Source organism: Protopterus annectens, chromosome 2.part0, assembly GCF_019279795.1.
Source record: "Protopterus annectens isolate FY-2018-M chromosome 2.part0, PAN1.0, whole genome shotgun sequence".
Taxonomy (NCBI): domain Eukaryota; kingdom Metazoa; phylum Chordata; order Ceratodontiformes; family Protopteridae; genus Protopterus; species Protopterus annectens.
Window position 1 is genome coordinate 1460385147 of NC_056728.1, and position 22958 is coordinate 1460408104.

A 22958-nucleotide genomic window follows, 5' to 3' on the forward strand; every position below is an offset into this window, starting at 1 on the left:
GAACAGAGCAGATGCCTTGTAGGGGCGGTAAGGAGCCAGTCGTCCAGGTACGGAAAGACCTGAATTCCCTGGAGTCTCAGGTGGGCCGCTATTGCCGCTAAGACTCTGGTGAACACCCTGGGGGCTGAGGTGAGACCGAAGGGGAGGGCTCTGAACTGAAAGTGACTGGCTCCCAGCCGGAAGCGGAGAAACCTCCTGGAGCGTCTATCCACTAGAATGTGATAGTATGCATCCTTGAGGTCTATCGAGCACATCCAATCGTTCTCCCGCAACAGGGGGAGAATAGATTGCAGCGTGACCATCTGGAACTTTTCTTTGGGTACTGCCAGATTCAAGAGAGAGAGGTCGAGGATGGGCCTCAAGTCCCCCGTCTTTTTTGGCACCAGAAAGAATCTGGAGTAAAGCCCTGATCCGAGCTGATCTGGGGGGACGGGTTGGATGGCTCTTTTTTGTAAAAGCTGCTGAATTTCTGTAGCAGCCGCCTCCCTCTGACTCGGTGTTACGTCGGGGAGGCTTCTGGTTTTGGGGGTTACAATAAAAGGAATTTGGTAACCTCTGGATATGATGTGAAGCACCCAGCGATCTGTTGTTATGGACTCCCACATTGCTAGGTGCCTCGAAAAATGCCCCCTCAGGGGTTCTGCGTGGGCCTCTCAGAGAAGGGTTCTCTGGACCCAAAATTCCTGGGACCCCCTCTGCCTCTAGCCCGGCGTCCTCCCTGTCCTCCTCTGCCACGAGAGGATTGGTTATCCGGAGCAGACTGGGATTGATGCGATTTCCGGAACCACATCTTCTTCTGACCCTTTTGGTTCTTGGAAAAGGACCTCTGGGGAGCAGAGAAGCGGACTCCGACGGCAGACAATTTCTTCCCGTCTTTCTCACTCTGGACTAAAGTGTCGCGAACGGTTTTGCCAAACAGAGCAGAACCATCAAAGGGGACATTCGCGAATGACGCCTTAAAGCGTTCCGAGAAGTCACAATGTCGGAGACAGGCTTGTCGCCTCATGACCAGGCCGACTCCGCCAGCTCTAGCGGCTCCCTCAGTGACGTGAGACAAAAGCCGCATAGAGGTGTTAGAAATGGACCGTAGAGTGGACATTCGGGAGGAGTACAGTTGTTTGTCCCCTTCCGACATGGACTCTGGGGGGGGAGGCAGCGTATTCTTTTATTAGATCCCGCTGCATCCAGATGACGTGTGCCATATAGTTCAGCGCCCTCATCGAGAAGGTTGCTGAACTGAAGGCCCGCTTCCCAAGGCAGTCCATCGCACGAGACTCCTTGCTCGGTGGGTGGACCGTGGGGCTCTCCTGAGCCAACTCTCTCTTGGTGGCCACCGCCACCAACATGGATCCACAGGGGGACCTCTGCTCCAATGGGTTCTCTCTGCGGGGGCACTCAAGATCCTGTCCGGATGCTTGGGGACTGGCTCTACAGTGTCCGGCTCCCTCCAAGCCCTGGTGGCAATAAGATCCACCAGGGGGTCGGGGGGGAGGCACCCAAGAGGTAGATGGCCTTGCTTCGAACGCCTCTAGGAATACGGACTCATCGGAGGAAGACTTGGGGCCGACCAACCCCCCCCCGATCCTAAGCATTTCCATGATGTCTCCAAAGGAGACATCCTCGGGGGGGGGGTGACCTTGGGGAGCCTTCCCCTTTATCTAAGTCCGTATCTTCCGTAAGGGAATCGGGGGAGTCCAGTTGCCTCCTCTTACACTTAGACATGTGAGGAACCTCCTCGGGGGGGGGGGGGGGGGGGCTGTCCGAGGAAGTCTCACCAGCAATGTCATGTTCCGAAGGAACACCCCGAGGCGCTGAAGCAGGCTGCTCCAAAGGCCGGGTGATGGGAGCCTGGACCAGCTGAGAGGGAGTGCAGGGGGGAGCCGAAGCCAGGACCAGAGGTCCGGATGCACTCAACAGTGCCCTCTCCACCGCAGCGAAAGCCGAGGGAGAACCGCCCTCGATAGGATCCGAGAGTCGACTCCCACCCGGAACCGAAGCGAGGACCGGACCCGGGGCTGAGACCATCGGATCCGAAGGACCCGCGTGCTCCGACAGGGACGGAGCCGAAGACACACTGAATCCCTCGGATCCGAAGCTCGGCCCGCGGCTCCGAGAGGTCGGATCCGACAAACTTGAAGGAACAGTCGGAGCCGAAGTGCCCAGCACTGTCGGCTCCGACCCACCCCGGATCCAACGCGGCTCGGCTCCGAACCCGGAAAACGGGTCGGAGAAGGAGCGACTGGAGCAAAGAATGGGGTCGAGCTCCCCCCCCGGAGGGGGGGGGGGCAAGAGCACTCCCATCTGCAGCTGGGCCTGGATGAATCTCCTCATCATCCGGTCCATGTCTGCATCCGACATGCTAAAAGTGGACCTCGAAGAGGCCACCGAGGCAGGTCTGGAGTGCCGCCTCGATGACCTCGACGTCCCGGTGAGAAGCAAGGGGATCGGATCCGAGGAGGAGGCGAACAAGAAGCCCTGGAGGGAGAAGCCCGTTTGGCGGGCGGGGCCGAGGAGGAGTCCTCGGCCTGCCGCTTATGGTGCCTCTCTCTCCGCTTGTCTTTCTTGGCCTCCCTCTCCTCCGGAGCCGAAGCGGGAGGATGACCGGAGGGAGGGAGGCAGGAGTGGCCGCCACCAAGTGCTGGATAGCGGCCACAGAAGTACCGGAGGCCGGAGCCTGATCTGGGGGAAAAAGGCCCGCCAGAATCAGCTTTGACCTCCGGTCCTTAAGTGCCCTGGTGTTGAACGCGGCGCAAATCGCGCATCCAGAGGAGAGGTGTTCAACCCCAAGGCACCTAACGCATCGAGTGTGGCCATCCGCCGGTGAAAGCTTATGGCCACACTCGGTGCACTTAGCAAAAATGGCTTTAGGGGCCTCTGACATTTTAAATAAAGAGAAAACACACTCCCTAGGCCCCTACACACACCACACACACACACTACGACCAGCGAGGAAGGGAGGAGAAAAAGGATCACAAAAAAATAAAATTTAGTTAGCTAAAAAGGGCTATAGGGTACCTAACCAAACACTCTCACTCACAGCAAAAGAAAAAAGGAAGAAAACAGAATTTTTTTTCCTCACAAAGTTTCGATTAACCAGGAGCTCAGGAACCTAGCTTGTAGCCTGAAGCGCGGCAAACTAGATCTGGGGTCAGTCAGGGTTGGCAGGGGATTGTGGGTAAGGGGAGGAGCTAGGAGCTCAGATCTATGCTGTGGTAGAAGTTGCCGGCTCGGATCCGAGATCGGATCCGTATCCCCAAAGGTTGCTGACAAATGAAGTGCCTACTTCAGATGTATCCTTTTCTGTGCATTTAAAGAGTGTTTTTGATTGTATCTGTTTTATTTTCTGAAAAAAAAAATATATATATATATATATACTTGTTTCCTGCCTTTCTAAGCTAGTATAGTACAGTTTTCAGGTTAAGTGTTGAATTCAGGGCTGTGTTACAAATCTCTGTGTTTGCCAATACCTTACTTGGATAGAAGGAAGTTTCTTTGTTCACCTGTGAGAGAGGGGAGCTTTGAGCAGCCTATCTGTCCCTGGAGGAGTGGTTTAGGCCCAGAAATTACTAGTTTGTTGGCCATTTTGGGCTAATTTCTACCTCTTTCATTTCCCTGCTATAAATACCGCATTTGCCCGGTTTTGCACGCCAGGCAGTGTTGGCTAGCTAGGGTATAACTATTCCCGGCTCCACAAAGTCTCCTCTTCAATTTTTCCCTTGGAACTAGACAAACTTTCAACTTAAGCACTCAAGCTCAGCACTTGCTCAAAACTCATAGCAAGCATTTATAAACCCTACCACTAGACCCTCCTATACTGTACAGAAGGACAAGGCTCTCTATTCATCCTTACCAGCGATTCAGTAAAACAGTTCACTGTACCTATCCAGGCATGTCCAAAGGGCAGTTTCAGGCGTACTCTCCAGTCCAACTGGTGAATCTGGGCATTTTGAGGCAATGTTACAGCTGCCTCATATACACAGACAACCCTCTCCTCCTATCACCAAACACTAACACATGCGAGAGATGCAATTATACAGCCAAACTGGAGGCTAAGCTCCCTCAACCCAAGGCTGGATCAGACAGTCAAGAGGAGAAGGGAAATGCTTACATCACACCACCAGCCACACAAAGACCCATTAAACCAGCACGGGCAAAAAACACACATAAATACACAAAAACATACTCTGAGGCTCTAAATAAAAATCTGCAAAAGCAAGAGAGACCTCCAAAGCAGACAACCAAGCAACCTCCACCCCTCAACACAAATCATGAAACACATACTTCACAAAACCAGTGTGCCAAGCAATCACAGCCCTTAAGGCAAAATAACATACCCAACATACTAGTAATAGGTGACCCTATAGTCAGGCTTACTGATATCCCACTCACTAGGCTGAATAAGGAGAAGGTTACTGTTAGCTGCCTGTCAGGTGCCAGGATTCACCACATAACACAAGCACTTAGGTCACTCCAGAAAGTACAGTTGTGTACACTTAGCATAAATGTAGATGTTCGAGGGTCTTCACTGTTGCAGTCATGACTGTAGGGTTCTCCCCTGCCGGCAGGCAGTCCCCGGTCGGCCAGAATCCCAAAGTCTGGGTCCGGCGTCGGCAATCATGCTCCCTGACGTCAGAGCGCCAGAAGTACAAAGCTGACAGCCGACGCCATGTTCTCCAGTTTTTCTTGCCCCAGATGTCAGGAGTCCCAAAATGAATAAGGTCCCATACCCTTTGCAAATACACCTCAGAAGAATGGTGAAAAAAGGAACCACACAAACGTAAAAACAAGAGGGGACAGGAGGGAGGGAAACCCAGACTGCAACAGTGAAGACACTCGAACATCTACATTTATGGTAAGTGTACACAACTGTACTATGTTCATTGTGTTTCACTGTTGCAGTCATTACTGTAGGGTAGAATCCCAAAGCAGAATGAAAGGGAGGTGGTCATAAAGAAGAAGGGGTGGCTAAAAGGCCCTGCAAGACTGCAGAAGCAAAGCCTGCCCTAGACTTAGAGTAGAGAGGTAGATTGTAGTGCTTTGAAAAAGTATGCACTGAACTCCAAGTTGCAGCTTCCAAAATGTCTTTGGTAGGAACTCCCCTGAGGAAGGCAGCAGAAGTGGCAGCAGCTCTGGTGGAATGAATCCTTATACTCCCTGGGATTTGCTTTCCATGGTGTGAATAGCAAAATCTGATTCCATGAGCAATCCATTTAGAAATGGTCTGTTTTGAAATGGCTTTACCTTGGGAACTTGAAGCATAAGAAACAAACAATTGCTCTGATTTCCTGATGTCCTTGGTTCTGTCCAGGTAAAAACGTAGTTGTCTGTGTACATCCAAGGAATGTAAGATCCTTTCCCCTTTATTTTGAGGAGTGGGGAAAAAGTTGGCAAGTGAATAGTTTGATTTAAAGCCACTTTGGAAACCACCTTAGGCATGAAAGTATGATTAGTCCTTAAAGACACCCTGTCTTGATGAAAAATAATATAAGGTTCCACAGCCATAAGAGCTTGGAACTCTGAAACTCTCCTGGCAGAGGTCAGAGCTAACAGGATGGCTGTTTTCCAAGATAAAAACTTGATGTCAGAAGTGGCAGCAGGCTCAAAAGGAGGTAAGGAGAGCTTTTCCAAAACATAGTTGAGATCCCAAGCAGGAATGGGAGGAGATCTAGGGGGCCTTAAGTTCTTAGCTCCACTGAGAAACTGTCTCAAGAGCTGGTGGGAAAAGATTGGAGGGTCTGTATTATAATGAGCAGAAATAGTAGAGGCATGTATCTTAATGGAAGAGAAAGACAGACCCTTATGTAAGAGGTCTGTCAGGTAAAGTAAAATCAAAGGAATGTTAGGAAGAAGAGGATCAGAATCCTGAGCCTGCATCCAGGAACAAAATCTTTTCCATTTTCCTGCATAAGATTTTCTAGTGCTAGCACGTCTGGCTTCTAAAATGACATCCATAACCTGCTTGGGTAGGAGAGAATGAATCAAAAACCCTGGATTAACCAGGCCGCCAGGCTGAGTGTTCTGACATGGGAGTGTAGAACCTGACCCTGGTGTTGGGACAGAAGGTTCGGAGACTGTGGTAAAATCCAAGGGGGCTCCAAACAAAGGTTTTTCAGAGTTGGGTACCAAAACTGCCGAGGCCAATTTGGGGCCAGCAAGATTATCATCTTGGGCTTGTCTTGTTTGATCTTTAATAATACCCGTGGAAGAAGAGGTAGAGGCGGAAAGGCATATCCCGAGAGGTTTCTCCAACTGAATGATAGTGCATCCACTTTCCAAGCTTGTTCGTGGAAAGTCCTGGTGCAAAAAATCTGTAGTTGATGATTGAGGTGGGATGCAAAGAGGTCTATGTGAGGACATCCCCAGACTGCTGTTATCATCTTGAATATTTCGGTGTCCAGCATCCACTCGTGTGGGTCCGAAAGGTTTCTGCTCAGACTGTCTGCCAGGAAGTTTTGCTTCCCTGGTCGAAACTGAGCTTGAAGGTCCAGATTGCAAGCTAGAGCTGTGTTCCACAGATCCATGGCTAGTCTGCAAAGGGAGTAGGAATGAGAACCACCTTGCTTGTTTATGTACCACATAACTGTGGTGTTGTCTGTCCATATCAGTAGTCCTGGTTGTAGAAGATTCCTGAAGGCCAATAGGGCTTTCTGAACGGCTAACATTTCCTTTAAATTGATATGCAGGTGCTTCTGATCCTTTGTCCAAAGGCCTTGCAGACAGTTGCCCTGAAAATGGGCTCCCCAGGCATAATCTGAGGCATCCGTGGTTAGTATCTGAGTGGCAGGAGGCAGGCAGAAGGGTTTTCCTTTGTTTAGAGTACATGCCTTGGACCACCAAATGAATTCCTTTTGAAGACAAGGCAGGACGGAGAACAGTATGTCTAAACTGTGGCAATGCTGAGACCATACACTTTTTAGGTACCACTGTATTTTCCTCATATGTAGTCTTGCATATGGTACGAGAAGGATGCAGGAGGCCATGTAACCCAAAGCCTGCAGGAATCTCCTTGCAGATAGCTGAGTTAAAGTTGCCAAGGTTTTGAAAGTTGAAGCCAGCTGTAGCTGTTTTTCGTATGTCAGAAATGCCATCTGGGTTGTTGTGTTTAGAGAAGCGCCCAGAAAAATTATCTGTTGTGAGGGAGTCAAATTTGACTTTTTTATGTTTACAGTGAATCCCAGGAACTTGAGAAGATTCTGAACAAACTGTAGATGCTGGAGTAAGACATCCTTGCTGTCTGCCTGAATAAGACAGTCGTCCAGATAAGGGTAAATTTGAATTCCCTTGAGTCTGCAATAAGCTACTACTGGAGCCAGGCATTTGGTGAAGACCCTGGGCGCAGTAGACAATCCAAAGGGCAGCGCAGAGAATTGAAAGTGCCTTGATCCGGCCTTGAACCTGAGGTATTTTCTGCGGTCCTGCCTGATGGGAATGTGTCAATATGCCTCCTTTAAATCTAAAGTTACCATCCATGCATTTTTGGTCAGCACTGGAAGTAGCTGCTGTAGAGTAAGCATCTTGAATTTTGGTATCTCTAGAAAAGTGTTCAAGACTGACAGATCCAGAATGGGTCTCCATGAATTTTGCATCCTGGGGACTAGAAAGAGCCTTGAGTAAAAACCTTGTCCCATCTCTGAAAGGGGAACTAGTTCTATGGCTTTCATAGCCAAGAGAGCTTCCACCTGGTTTAAGGCCTCTGTCCATTGATGTTTTGGAAGATCTGGCCATCCGCTTGGCCTTGGTAGGGTATGAAAATGGAATTTTTAACCTCTTGAAACCACATCCAGAACCCACTTGTCTTGGGTTATATGAGTCCAATTTTGGTGAAAAAAAGAAAGTTTTCCTCCGAGAGGGGCTTCCAGGCAAGAAGTTCCTGCAGCCCAACAGAGGGAGTCATTGAGTCTGTTTCCTATGAGCTTGCGACCTGTCCTCTCCTCCCCTAGGGGTGGAAGCAGACCACTGTCTTGGTCTATAAGAGGCTTGTGTTTGAGGCCTTCCTTGTGAGCATCTGTATCTACCCCTCTGAGGCCTGTCTGAATTGGGAAAGACCAATTTTTAGTAGGCCAATTCCTACTAAATCTGGGTGGCTGTACTTGTAAGAAATCTTTAACTGTTTGCATGGATTTTGCCTTGTCCTCCATCTTTTTAATCACCTCTTCAGCTTTAGATCCAAACAAGACATTATGCTGAACAGGAGCATCCAATAATTTAGCTTTTACTTGATCTGGCAAATTTTGTTCCTTTAACCATGCATGCCTTCTAATTACTGTGCCAGAGGCAGCAGCCCTACAAGAAGCCTCCAAGGCATCAAATCCACAGTGTAAACCATGCTTCACAACTTGTTCAGTGGCATGCATTAAGTCATGTAATTCCGTATCATCTGCACAGGCAGAAATGGAAGTTAGCTTTTGTTTTAAAACAGACAGGAGGAATTGCTGGTATTTCAGCATATGAAACTGACAGTTTAAAGCCCTAATAGATAAAGTAGCAGAAGTGTACACTTTTTTGCCCCATCTTTCTAAAGATCTGGAATCCTTCTCAGTGGGAATGGGGTTTTTAGCATAAGCGGCCTTAACTCCCTTAGGACCCTGAGAAATGGTTTCAGGGTCAGCAGTAGGGTTCTTGTATAAAAACTGGTGGGAATCAGGAACCCTGTAATATCTGTCAGGCTTAACAGGAGCTGGAGGAAAAGAGTCAGGGGTTAAGTTAACCTCCGAAAAGGCATCATCCACAATATCCAAAATAGGAGGAATAGCCAGGGGTCTATGTTGGGGAAGAAGAAGAAAATCCCTTAGTCTTTTCTTAGATTCCGAATACTCCTGTCCTTCCCAGTGGAAATGTTCCCTCATTTCATGCAAAGTTTCCCCAAAAGAGAAGTCCTCAGGGGGGGAAGCTGAAGAAATGGATTCCTCAGCATCAGAATCCTTATAAGGAGGGAAAGAATATTCCTGGTCAGAAGAAGAAACTGAAGAAACAGAAGCCTGATCAGAGGAGTCATAATAAACTTCCTGCCTTGGCCTTTTATCTGGAGGGGGATGTGAACCCCTAATCATAGTAAGTAAGTCCTCCGCCATCTTAAGTAACTGTTACTGTGACTTGGGAGCTGGATCAGAAGAGGCCTGTGTTGCAGTCTTTGATTTGGAAGGAGTCTTTGCCTTTGTCTTTGCTTTTATTAGAAGCTGAGTAGGCCTGAAAACTCCTTTGGAAGCCGGTACCTGCACAGCGGCTCTGGACCCAACCGAAGGAGCATTGCCCGAAGGTCCTGCAACAGAAATATTCAAAGGCCTAGTTGGCTCCTTGTGGGAGTCCGTTTCGGCCATCGGTTCCAAAATGGCCGATGACAGGGGCTGCAAAAGTGCCTCACTGACGATGGCCGAACCTGAAGCTGGCTCTGCTTGAACGATATCGTCTGATTTGGACCTCGGAGGCCTGTCTTTGTCCTTGCGTCGTTTGTGAACTCCGGTAGCCGGAACCGTATCCGACGACATTTTGTAATTAAAACGCCTACCGAAGTAATGAAATGCAAAATCGTACCTTCGTTTAATTGTACGTTGATTGAATCTAGCACAAAACCGACAACTAGCTAAGTCGTGGTCAGGGCCTAAGCAAGGAATACAGTAAGAATGAAAATCCTTATGAGGTATTTGCTTCCCACATGAAATACAATTATTAACTTTTTCTGACATCGGACTGGAGCAAGAAAAAAGTTTCCCCAATGGGGTACTTAGCTTTGAGTAGGAGAAGAAGGTCTTCGGACTGAAGTTTGTTCAGAAAAAATTGTCAGGAGTCAGCCGACCGGCACTTGCGAACTGCTATCACCGCACGGCAAAATAGACTGGAGAACATGGCGTCGGCTGTCAGCTTTTACTCCTGGCGTTCTGACGTCAGGGAGCATGGCTGAACAGCCGACGCCGGACCCAGACTTTGGGATTCTGGCCGACCGGGGACTGCCTGCCGGCAGGGGAGAACCCTACAGTCATGACTGCAACAGTGAAACACGATGAACATCAAGTACAAATCTGGCTCTGTCATTGTCCATGTTGGTGTGAATGACCTGAGCCGTACCTCCCTGGACTACATGAAAAGTGACATGGAAGAGCTCTCTGATCTTGTAGCCCAGGCTGGTATGACCCTGACCCTGAGTAGCATCCTGCCCTCACCAAGAATGATACCACAAGTATAAAGAAAAAATTATAAATTTCAACAATTGGCTAAGTTTCTGGTGTCATTCAAAAGGGATCCAGTGTTTGTCCACCTGGGATGATATGCTCGACAAGCCATGCTGCTTTGCCAGAGATGGCTTGCACCTGTCACCCTTAGGCTTTCGAATACTGGCCAAGGCTCTTGCCACCCCCATAGTGCCTTTTTTAGGGAAGGCTCAGAAGACAAACCCACCACCATAAACTGCACAAATAACAAAAAACTGAGGGTAATGCTACTCAATGCCAGAAGTCTAAACCTCAAAATGCACGCACTCGAGACACTCCTCAGTATGGAGAAAATCGATATATGTGCAGTAACAGAAACCTGGTTTAAGGCTCCAGTGAGCACCCCAGCACTATCAGGCTACAACTCATACCATACATTTCGGCCACAGAACCCAGACCGAAATATAAAAGGTGGGGGCATATCCATATTCATCAAGGATACCCACACCTCCAGGTTAGTGGCACAGCACAATGCTTCAGAGATCATCCACGTGCAACTAACAACGGGCAAAACTGCAATTCAAATTGTAGCTTGCTACAGATCACCCGCCATGTCCCAGGACCCCCATTCCGCATTTCTGGAAACACTGGGAAATATAAAGGTCCTACCAAACACCCTGATATTGGGTGATTTCAATTACCAAACATTAACTGGGAGAACTACTCATGTACTAACTCCCTTGCCCAATATTTCCTAGAATTTATAAACTCAAACGCCCTGGATCAACTGGTCAACACACCCACCAGAGGTGACAACATACTGGACCTGGTCATCACCAACATGGGCGACTGGTGCTCCACACCGGAGTTCAAGCCCTCACTGGTTAGATCTGACCATAAACAAATCACTTTGGATATCCACATTCTGCCCCCACCCCCAGAAAAAGAAACCACAGTGAAAAACTTTTCAAAAGCAAACTTCACTTTACTTAACACTGAGGTGGAAAGTTTCAAAGTCCCCATGCTAAAGGATAACATTGTCCAAGCTGCAAAATCCTTTACTAATGCCTTCTACAGGCACCTACAAGAATGCATGGATTGTGCTATCCCAAGCAAAACCAAGACTCACTCCTCTAAGAAAAGGAAACCAGTCTGGTGGACTCTCGCCATAAACAAGCTATACAATAGAAGGAGGAAACTAGTACAGAAAAAAGTAAAATCCAAAGAAGGGAAGACAACCCTGATCAGCATCAGCAAGAAACTACGATCCCTCATAAAATCATCCAAGGCGAGTTTCGAAAGAAAAATTGCCAAGGACTCCAAAGATAACCACAATGCATTCTTTAGCTATGTCAAAAATCTAAGTGTCAATGCTCAGATCTGCTTGAAGTTAGTGCAGAATGGTACAAAATACACTGAACTGACCGATATTGCCAACATCCTGGCAGAGAGATTCAGCGCAAACTTCACCCCCCCTCTCACCCCCAAAAGGGCCCATAACCATACCAGAAGAATGTAGAGTGCCTGAAATCACAGACACTCAAGTTAAAATAGCCCTCTCCAAAGCCAAAAACACAGCATCAATGGGACTGGACGGTGTCCCAGGCTTGCCCTACATGAGCTCAAAGACGAACTAACCCCTCACTTAAACACACTGTTCAAACCCAGTCTCTCCACAGGTTACGTACCCATAGAGTGGCGCACAGCAACAGTTATTCCGCTCCACAAAGGTGGAGCCACAACAGATCCCGGGAACTATTGCCCTATAAGCCTGACTAGCTTGGTCTGCAAGGCTATGGAGTGCATCATCATGGAACTCATTAACAGAGACATTGGGAACCTCCTAACACTGGACCCTACCCAGTTCAGCTTTGTTAAGGGCAGATCATGCCTCCTGAACCTGGTGGACTTCTTTGAGACAGTTACCAAGGATATAGACGAGGGAAAGGTGGTACACACAGCCTACCTAGACCTCACAAAGGCCTTTGAAACCATTCCCCATTCTGGTATTATAGACAAGCTCACCAGCCTGAACATAAACCCCTACGTCACAAGATGGGTTGCCAACTGGCTCGCGGACAGAACTCACATGGTAAGAGTTGTGAGAGCTAGGTCTGACTCTAAACTGGTTATAAGTGGCATTGCCCAGGGCTCAGTCCTAGGACCCCTCCTGTTTGGCATATACTTCTCAGAGGTACAGGCAAGCACAGGAGGACTATGGTTGACCAAGTTCGCAGACGACTGCAAACTAGGGGTATAATTGACTCTCCGGCTGACACAGACATCCTCCAAAAGGGTCTCACTGAGATGGACACTTGGTGTCAAAATCATGGCCTAAAGCTAAATGCCAAAAAATGCATAGTCACCCCCTTTGGAAAAAACAAAGTACCCACAAACTACCACATAGGTGGGAGTCCCCTAAACACGAAAGACGTACTAAGGGATCTGGGGACCCAAGTAGATAGTAAACTCTCCTTTGATAGTCACATTGCCAAAGTGGTTAGAAAATCCTTCTACGTGGCACACCTTATCACAAAAGGGTTCGCATCTAGATCAAAAGAGGTCATTGTGCCCCTCTACTCATCGCTCATCAGACCCATCATAGAGTAGAACGCCCCATTTAGGATGTATCTTACAAGACACCTGCAACAGCTGGAAAGACCACAGAAGTACCTCACCAAGAGGATCACTGGCCTCAAACAGATGCCCTATGCAGCTCGACTGAAGAAACTCCAGCTGTACTCGGTTGCATACCCCATACTCAGAGATGATCTCTGCCTGACATACAAGGCCATGTCCAACCCAGAACTGATGGACATGCTCCACCTAAAGAAAAGCTTATCCCCTCGAGCCACACGCACTAGGGATCTAAACCTCACCACAACAATAAATAGGACGTGCTGGAGGGATAGACTCCTGTCAAAGAGACTTCTCATGCTTTGGAACAAGATTCCAATCTACATTAGGCAGAGCTCCTCGCTAACACTCTTCAAGAGAAACCTTGATAAGTGGATGGAAAACAGAAAGTTTACCCCGGGGATCACTTCAGTGGCTCTGCTAGACAGAGGCACAGGGAACTAATCTAAGGGGGTGGCGAAAGCCAACACATTCTGGCTAGGCTTATAAATGCCTTTGGGCAGATAGCCTAGTACCTACCTATGAACCTATGAACATGATCTGGCAAGGATTGCTCCTTAAGCCAAGCATGTCTTTTAAGTACAGACCCAGTTACAGCAGCCCTGCAAGATGCCTCTAGTGAATCAAAACCACATTGCAAAGTATGTTTTCCATCTTGTTCAGCTGAATGCAGTAAATCCTGTAAATCCTGATTTTCAGCACAATCAGGAATCAACATCATTTTCAGTTTAAGCAATCCAATAATATGCTGCCGATACTTTAACATACGAAACTGGCAGTTTAAGGCCCTAATGGCCAAAGTTGCAGAAGTGTATACCTTCTTACCCCATCTATCCAGCGCCCTGGAGGCTCTATCAGAGGGGGTAGGATTTTTGGCAGTAGTAGCTTTAATGCCCTTGGGTCCCTGTGAAATGGTCTCAGGATCTGCAGTAGGATTTTTAAAAAGGAACTTGTGAGAGTCAGAGACCCTGTAATATCTATCAGGTTTTCTGGGAGCAGGAGGTAAAGAGTCAGGGGTCAAGCTAGATTCCGAAAAGGCATCATCAACAATGTCTAGTACAGGAGGTATGGCTAAAGGCCTGTGCTGGGGCAGGAGTAAGAAATCCCTAAGCCTCTTTTTAGAATCAGAGAAATCCTGACTTTCCCAACGAAAATGCTCCCTGAGAGTATGCAAGGTTTCACCAAAAGAGAAATCCTCTGGGGGGAAGCAGAGGGAACAGAGTCCTCAGCATCAGAATCCTCATAGGTACATAAGTGTAAATCCTGGTCATCGGAGGAAACAGAAAATTCAGAATCCTGATCAGAAGTATCATAAGCAAACTCAATCCTAGGTCTTTTAGAGGGGGAAGGCTGGCTTCTCCTGATTAAAGTAATAAGGTCTTCAGCCATTCTTATCATTTCTTTTTTAGGCATAGAGGCCTGACCATGCGGTCTGGGCGCCAGTTTTCTAGGCATGTTTCGAGTTTTAGGCCTTGAAGAAGAAGATGACGTCGGTTTAATACGCAAGTCAGTCGTCCTGAATACACCCTCAGAAAACGGTGCCTGCACAGCGGCTCCGGACCCATCCAAGGTTGAGATATCCGCAGGTTCCACAGCTGAAACATCTCGCGGCATACCGGACTCCAAATGGGTCTGAGTAGAGGCCTGCGAATCTGAAGTAGTGGGTATCAGGGGCTGCGAAAGCGCCTCACTGATTACCGGCAAACTGGTGACTGGCTTAGGAGAAGCGTCATTGGCAGATTTGGACCTAGACGACCTGTCTCTGTCTTTATTTTTGCATTTTTTCGGACTGTTGGTAGTCGGATGGCTTACCAAAGACATATCAGGATAATTGAACCGAGCACCAAAATATTTAGCAATGAAAATATACAGATTCCGGATAGTTTGTGGTTTAAATAAGGCACAAAACTGACAGGGAGGTACGTCATGGTCAGGGCCTAGGCAAGGAATACAGTAAGAATGAAAATCTTTATGAGGTATTTGCTTTCCACAAGTAATGCAGTTATTTACTTTTACTGACATCGATTTAGAGCAAGAAAAAGTTTCCCCAACGGGGTACTTAGCTTTTAGTTGAAGACTTTGGTTCTGAAACTCAAAAACGAAAATTTCAGGAGTCAGCCGACCGGCACTTGCAGACTGGTTTTGCTTCGGACACCGCACGGCAAGAAAGACTGATGTAATAGCGACGGCTGCATGTTTTATACCCCTGACAACCTGACGTCACAGAAGAATGGACAGCAACCGACGCAGGACCCAAGACTTTGTTAATCAGGTAGAATGAGGGCTACTGCAAGCAGATAACCCAAATGTGATGGCTGCAACAGTGAAACACGAAGAACAGATAGGCATTAACTAACAGCTGACTGAAGGAATCATATGCAAAAGAAAATCTCTGGGGATTTTCACAAAGTACATTCTAAGCAAAAATTAGAAGCTAATAAAAGAATGTTTAATGTTGCTGAGCCAGCGAAAGGGTAAGGGAGAAGAAACTTACAGAAGAACAGTTTAAAAAACTCGTAATAATACACTTAACTTATAAAAAGCTCGAGAGCCAAGATCACCCAAGTCTTTTCATTTAAAGGGGCAAATGAGATCTCAGGTAATGGGGATGGTGCATTCTGGGTAAAGGAGAAGCTTGAGAGTTCAAGGTTGCCACAGGCTTTTACAATGTCCGAGTCGGATCCCAGGGCTCAGATCCAAACCAATTAGTTGAGGACGGAATGAAAACTGACAACATCAAATACTGCGTTTTCTTTTGGCTTTTGTTTTAAGTGTTTTGCATGCACTTGGATTGATGCTCAGCTCATGCAAAGTAGAGTGCCAACTTACATAATGTCGAGCATTTGGTGTCAACATTATGCACATCAACATTAGTGCCAGGTGACCAAGATATACATAGATTATATATACGTACATACATACATAGATATATATATATATACATATGGATATATATATATATATATATATATATATATATATAGATATATATATATATAAATATATATAGATATATATAGATATATATAGATATATCTATATATATATATACACACACACACACACACACACACACATATATATATACACATACATATATATATATACATACATATACATATATATATATATATATATATATATATATAATTTTTTGCATATTCAAATCATTCTTGAGGAGGTGAACTCCTTGGCATCCATGTGTCAGAGACATACCAAGCTAGTTATGATCAAAGACCCAGTCATAATCCTCTATGTTCAGACAAAGGTTGGATATGTAAAAAGAAGTCAAGTCAAGATAAATGTTATACACAAACTATTTTAACAACCCCAGTCCAATTTATGGAGAAGCATTCAGTATGCTGTAAAAGGCTCAATATATTAAAAAAAGCACTTGTTTTGTAAATGGAGATTGCAAGAAAGTGTAAAACTACCATTGATATCAGACTTTAATGAAAATCTTCTTACCTGGAATCAGTAATAACTTTGACCAGTGCATTATACAGATCATCCTCACTCATTTTCTTCCATATAAGCAAGATCCCCATGCCTTTGGCTTGTACTCTAGTCATAGTGTCATAATGGTCTCCAAAGAGGGGTATACCAACCACAGGAACTCCATGATACATAGCTTCATAAATGCTATTCAGTCCACCATGACTTAAGAATGCTTTGATGTTAGGATGTCCTAAAGGAATGGAGAATTCAACAGATTAACAGACATTACTGCATACAAGAAAAAAAGTAATTAGACTTCTTTTGAGACATGCATCAGTGTTACACAAATCTCTTCTTCTACATTGCAGCAGCTAAATGATACTGAAGCTTATGCATTAAGGAAACAGTATGTGACAGTACAACTCAAAAGTATGATACTTGGTTTTAATAATATGGACATAAAGTATACCGATGAACTACTGACAAGACAAAAAAGGAAAACAAAATCATTTTGTTTTTCAGTCGAGGGAAACACCAAGTCATATGATGTAATGGTACACATACATAGGTGTAACTGACACACATTCCTTTACTTTTGACACTAGAATTTTTATTATTGGGGACATGAAAACAAATACATTCTGGTTACTTAACTCATTATTCCCTATAGCATTTTATCTGCAATGTCTATAACGGTACTTAAAGTGCTGGAGCAGTGACAAGTTCCTGCCTATTATGTCTGCAGATTGCAAATGCACTAATGCATTTAAAAAAATAAGTTATGTACTCACCATAACATTCCATCTGTCTTGTCCATTTTCATTCTTCTTCAACAATTGCATTCGGATCTGACTCGGCCATTTTGTACAGCTCCTAGCCACTAGAAAACTCTTGAGGTCCTCCCTTACCCATAATGCTCTATCCCCTGACATACCTCAGATCTTGTTTGCTGGCTTACAGCATCAAAAGAAATATTAGCACCCTGATAATAGAAACCAATATCTGAAGCTCAACATAAGGAAAAAGAAGTTATGTTCTTACCATAACGTTCCATGTGAATTGTTCATCTCGCCTTTGTTCTTACGCATGGGTTCGGAGCCGATCCTCGGCTCCGAGACGGCCACTTCTACAGCTCTGCATCCTGACAAAGCTCGAGGCACAGTCCTATCCCACAATCCCCTAGTGCTAATCCTCAGATCTAGTTTGCTAACACCAAAAGATAACAATGAGCCCCAGGCGCTAGCAGTAAATTAAAGATAAGGGGCAGCAATGCCCAAAAAATACCTAGGTAATGAGAAGTGTACCCTGACAACAGAAGAAGCCAGAGACTGAACAGAAGGTGTTGAAGACAAGTTGAACTGGAATCCAAATCATCCCGTTCTCCGAAAAAAAAACATAGGCTGGGGATGGAGGGTGGGTAGTAAGAACAAAGGCGAGATGAACAATTCACATGGAACATTATGGTAAGAACATAACTTCTTTATGTGAAATTGTTCAATCTCGCCGTTTGTTCTTACACATGGGTAGCGTCCCTAGCTCCTTTACCCTGGGTGGCTCATGGGAGAACGTTCCTGAGGACCGTGGAACCAAAGGAGGCCATATCTTTGGAGTTCTTGTCCAACTTATAATGGAGAATGAAGGTATGAGGCATCGCACAGGTTGCTGCCGCACAAATAGTATCCAACGGCAAACGGGCTGCATGGGCTACAGATGTGGCCATCGCCCTGGGAGAATGAGCCTTGGGTTGAAAAGGTAATTGCTGCTTCGTCTGTGAATAGATAAATTTAATACAGTCTGTTTGCCATTTAGACAAGGTAACTTTCGTAACCGCCATACCTTTTTTTTTGGTCAGCAAAGGATATAAATAGCTGGTCTGATTTTCTGTCATCTTTTGTCCTTTGCAAATAAAACCTGAGTTGTCTGTGGACGTCTAACTTATGCAGCATATATTCCAACTTGTTAGTGTGATTTTTGAAAAAGGTGGGAAGTTCGATGGATTGGTTAATATTTGAAAGTGAACAAACTTTTGGGAGAAAAGATGGATTGGTGCGTAATGTAACTCTATCCGAGTGGAAAATCAAGTAGGGAGGTCGAACAGATAGCGCGGGTAATTCCGAAATTCTACGAGCAGAGGTTATAGCCACCAAGAATAAGGTTTTCCATGACACGAACTTAAGAGAGGCTGTGGAGGCTGGTTCAAAAGGGGGCAACATCAACTGGGATAAAATTAGGTTAAAATTCCAAGGAGCAACTGGGTTACGAATGGAAGGACAGAGGTGAAAAGTGCCTTTCAAAAACGCCTTGCAAAGTCTGTAGGACATGATGGAAGAATTTCTGTCACCCACATGAACGTTCAATATGGCCGCCAGTTGGACTCTAACTGTGGACGATGATGCTCCTTCTTCAAAGATCTTAGACAGAAACTCCAAAATTGTGTGCACCGGTGCTTCTGTTGGATCTAATCAATAAGAAAACCGCTTCCACTTGCTCCGGTAAGTCTTAGTAGTGGATGGTTTAAGAGGGGAAACAATTATGCGTTTAACCGCAGGGGACAAAAGGCTTGACCTGGCTAGGATGGGAAGAGGAGCAGCCAAGCTGTCAATTTTAGGGCCTGCAGGGATGGATGAGGGGCTCCTGACGCATGGGTCAAAAGGTCTGGAACTGGGTCCAGGATCCATGGCTCCTCGATTTGATGGGCCTGAAGAAAGGGGAACCAGATCTGTCGAGGCCAGAATGGGGCTATTAGAATTATGGTCCTTTCCAGACATTTGGCTTTCTGTAGAAACCTGGGGATTAACGGAATGGGTGGAAAAGCATAAAGGAGACCCGGGGGCCAATTGTGAACCAGTGAATCTCTGGGGACGCTCCCTGGTGGAGGGAGAAGGGCAAAGTAGCTTCTGCATTTGGCATTCATCGGCGATGCGAAAAGGTCGCAGCAAGGCTGGCCCCACTTGCAGAATATCGCTTCCGCCACTTGAGATTTCAGAGACCACTCGTGAGGTAACAGGATGGCTCTGCTCAACCTGTCCGCAATTACGTTGGATGTCCCGAGAATGTGCGTTGCTATCAAAAAGCGTCCGGTGGAGACAGCCCATTGCCAGATCCTGAGGGCCTCTCTGCATAGTGGATAAGATCTTGTTCCTCCCTGTTTGTTGATGTACCAGACCACTGACATGTTGTCTGTCTGGACTGCCACTGTTCCTTGAGGTAAGATGCCGTGAAAGTGTTGCAACACTAGAAACACCGCTCTTAGCTCTAGGACATTGATCTGCAGTTTGCACTCTGTTCTGGACCACTGACCTTGGACCATCTTTCCCTGGAACAAACCCCCCCACCCAATCAGGGAAGCGTCCGTGGTTATTGTCGCTATCGGGGTTGGTAGGGTAAAAGGTCAACCTTGTGTCAAGTCTTGAGATAGCATCCACCATTGCAGATCCTGCTTGCAGCAGGATGTGATCAGAATTTCGTGTGACAATGGCAGGTGCTGATAGGACCACTGGGTGAACAGTAGCGATTGAAGGAGCCTCGTGTGCATTCTTCCCAGAGGGACTGCAACCACTGCAGGACTCTCAAAACCTGTTCTGCTGTTGCTTTTGTCTTTTGAAGGAGTACTGCAGCAATTTGCTCCCTTAGTTTTGAAACCCTTTCTGGTGGAAGCCTGACCCTGACCAAAGTAGTGTCCAGTTCTGCCCCTATAAATGAGATACGCTGTGATGGCGATAAGGTAGATTTTTCGAAATTGATTGTTAATGCCAAGACAGGAACAAAGACTGATTGCGTAATCTCTTGCTTGGAGCAGATGATAATCAGTGGTGGCGGAGAGGAGCCAGTCGTCTAGATACGGAAACACCCGGAATCCTTGTTGTCTCAAGTGAGACACTACTACTGCCATACACTTGGTGAACACCCTGGGGGCTGAGTTGAGGCCAAACGGCAGAGCTCGAAGCTGAAAATGACTGGCTCCTAGCCGGAAGCGCAGGAATCTCCTGGACGGTCTGGCCATTTTTTATATTGTAGTACGCGTCCTTGAGATCTATAGCGCACATCCAGTCTCCTTCCTGCAGAAAAGGAAGGATTGACTGTAGCGTGACCATCCGAAACTTCTCCTTCACAACGAAGGTGTTTAGATTGCTAATATCCAGAATTGGTCTCCAGTCCCTTGTTTTATTTGGAATTAAAAAGAACCTTGAGTAAGTTCCGGATCCTATTTGGTCTGCCGGGACTGCTTGGATGGCTCTTTTTCTGAGCAGCTTCTGGATCTCTAAGGCTGCCCGATTCAGCAGATTGGGTGGAACGTCTGGGAATCTTTTGGTGGTAGGGGGAACGTTTATGAATTTTATGTCGTAACCTCTGGTAATTATAGTTTGTACCCACGCATCTGAAGTTAAGTTTCGCCAGGCCACCGGGTACAAAGTTAAGCGTCACCCGACTGCCTCCAGAGCAGGACAGTCGGGCCTCCTCTCAGGAGTGCTGGAAGGGCTTGCCAGAGAAAGTATCTCTGTCGCCCTGGTTTTGCGGACCCCTCTGCCGCTTGGTCGGCGTCTTCCATTCCTTCCCCCTCCTCTGCCTCTGGAAGGGGCATTATCACTCTGTGTGGACTGAAAGGAACCCTGTGTCTTACGGAACCACATCTTTCCGCCTCTTTGCCCTTTGGGGTATGGTCTGGAAGGGGCAGAAAAACGGACTCCTACAGCAGATAGGGTCTTCCCTTCTTGCTCACACCTAGTGAGGGTCTCCTTTACTTTGGGGCCAAAAAGAAAGGCACCATCAAACGGGACATTAGTAAAGGAAGACTTGAAGGATTCTGCAAAGGAGCACAGCCGCAGCCAGGATTGTCTCCTAAGTGCAATCGCTGAAGCTGCCGCTCTACTTGCACCTTCGGCCGCATATGAAATGAGCCTCATGGAGGAGTTAACTACAGAATTAAGGGCATTAAGTTATGCGGTCATTTTCTCGGTAACAGCAGCATCTGTATGACCCTGGAGAGTATCTCCGAGTTCCTTGAGGAGATCCCTCTGTAAACGCATAAAATGCGTCAAGTAGTTCAGCGATCGCATGGAAAAAGTCGCAGAACTGAAAACGTGCTTCCCATATCTGTCCATCGTCCTAGAATCCTTATTAGGAGGATGGACAGAGGAAGAGGACTCTGAAATGTCCTTCTTAGTGGCTGCCGCCACCACCATAGTATCCACTGGAACACCCTTGGTAAGAAAACTCTTGTCCTGGGGGGCTGTTATAAACTTATTCGGCCTGCGGGGAACTGGTTCCACCGTGTCAGGTGTCTCCCAAGCCCTACGAGCTATCAAGTCCATAAGTTCGTCAAATGGAGGGGTCACCCAGGAGGTAGAAGGTAGAGCCCCGAATGCCTTCAGCAATACTGATTCATCCACAGACGGGTTAAGTGGCTGCCAATCTCCCCTCTGTTTTAGGATCTCCAGGATGTCCGCAAAGGAGACATCCTCCGAGGGGGGACCGTGGGGACCCTTCTGCTTCATCTAAATCTGTATCTGATGTAAGAGATTCCTGTGGGAAATCTATGTGTCTCCTCTTGCACAGTCTTTTCCTTGGTACTTCTTCAGATGGGGCTTCTGGAGAAGCGTCCGAGGAACTGGGAGCACCCTCTGGGGGCAACTGAGGCATTGGGTCTCGACGCTTCGTAGGAGCCGAGGATACAGAAGTCGAACTTGGGCCCTTAGGGGGAGGAGAAGAAGAATCCGATAAGATATGTGTCTGTTTCGACAAGACCTTCCTCATGGCGTCGAAGGCACCGGTACCCGGATCCGAATACCTTCCTGGTTTCGAGAAACCAGGAACAATCCCCGAGACCGGGGGTCCGGGCTCCGACCCAGAGAACGGTGCCGAACTAATCTGAGCCGAGGCTCCTAGAGGGAGAGTCGGTACCGACAGCTCGGTTCGACTGTCCGCCCCGGAACCAAGGAATGAGAGTCGGCGCCGGGACCCCTCAATCCGTTCCGAGGGCGTCAAGGTCAACGGTACTGAAAGCGTGGCTGTAGGCTTCGGTATCGATGGTTCTACCATCATCGGAACTTCGACTCTCGGCTCCGAAGACTCGACAGGTCTCGGAGGAGGAGCAGTAGATGAACCAGGGAGGGCTTCGAGTTTTGAAACCAGCTGGGACGAAACTTCGATCAATTTGGAAAGGGCCAAGTTCTCCATTAACTTCTGTATCACTCGATCCACATCCGAATCAGATAAGGGTCTCGAAGAGCGGGTCGAAGGGGCCGAAGTCGTCACCGAGTGAAGGATCGATGGCGGTGGAACCTCCGAGACCGGCTCCAAGACCGGAGTCTCAATCAAAGATATACATTCGACAGCCGACTCAGAAGTCTGTGGAGCCGGTGTCCGAATCTTAATAGAGGTGCTCGGAGCCGATGACTTTGGCTCCGACACTCTCGAAGACTTGGACCCCTTTGAAGACTTGGATACCAATTCAGCCTTGTCAAGGGCCTCCTGAAATTCGGGCTTTAATAAACCCCTGTCTACTAACTTCCTGCGTCTCTCCATCATGAACCTCCCACTGAAGGAATGACAAATAGAGCAGTCCTCCTGTAAGTGGAGAGGGCCAAGACAGCAGACGCAGGAAGAGTGGTTATCCGTGATGGACATTTTCTGTCCGCATTGATATTTCTTAAAGCCTGATTTTTGTTTCTCAGACATGTTGAAAAAGCCAGACATATATATAAACACCTGAAAACAAGAAAAAAATTAAAGGTATGG

The 22958-nt window shown here is 46.9% G+C and overlaps 1 protein-coding gene across 1 annotated transcript in view; it reads right to left on the reverse strand.

The window, feature by feature from the left end:
- UGT8 (UDP glycosyltransferase 8) overlaps positions 1-22958 on the reverse strand; it is a 1281033-nt gene that overhangs the window by 179287 nt on the left and 1078788 nt on the right. The window contains exon 5 of the mRNA XM_044061664.1: positions 16251-16470. Coding sequence (XP_043917599.1) covers positions 16251-16470 — 220 coding nt within the window. The remainder of the gene's footprint in view (positions 1-16250; positions 16471-22958) is intronic.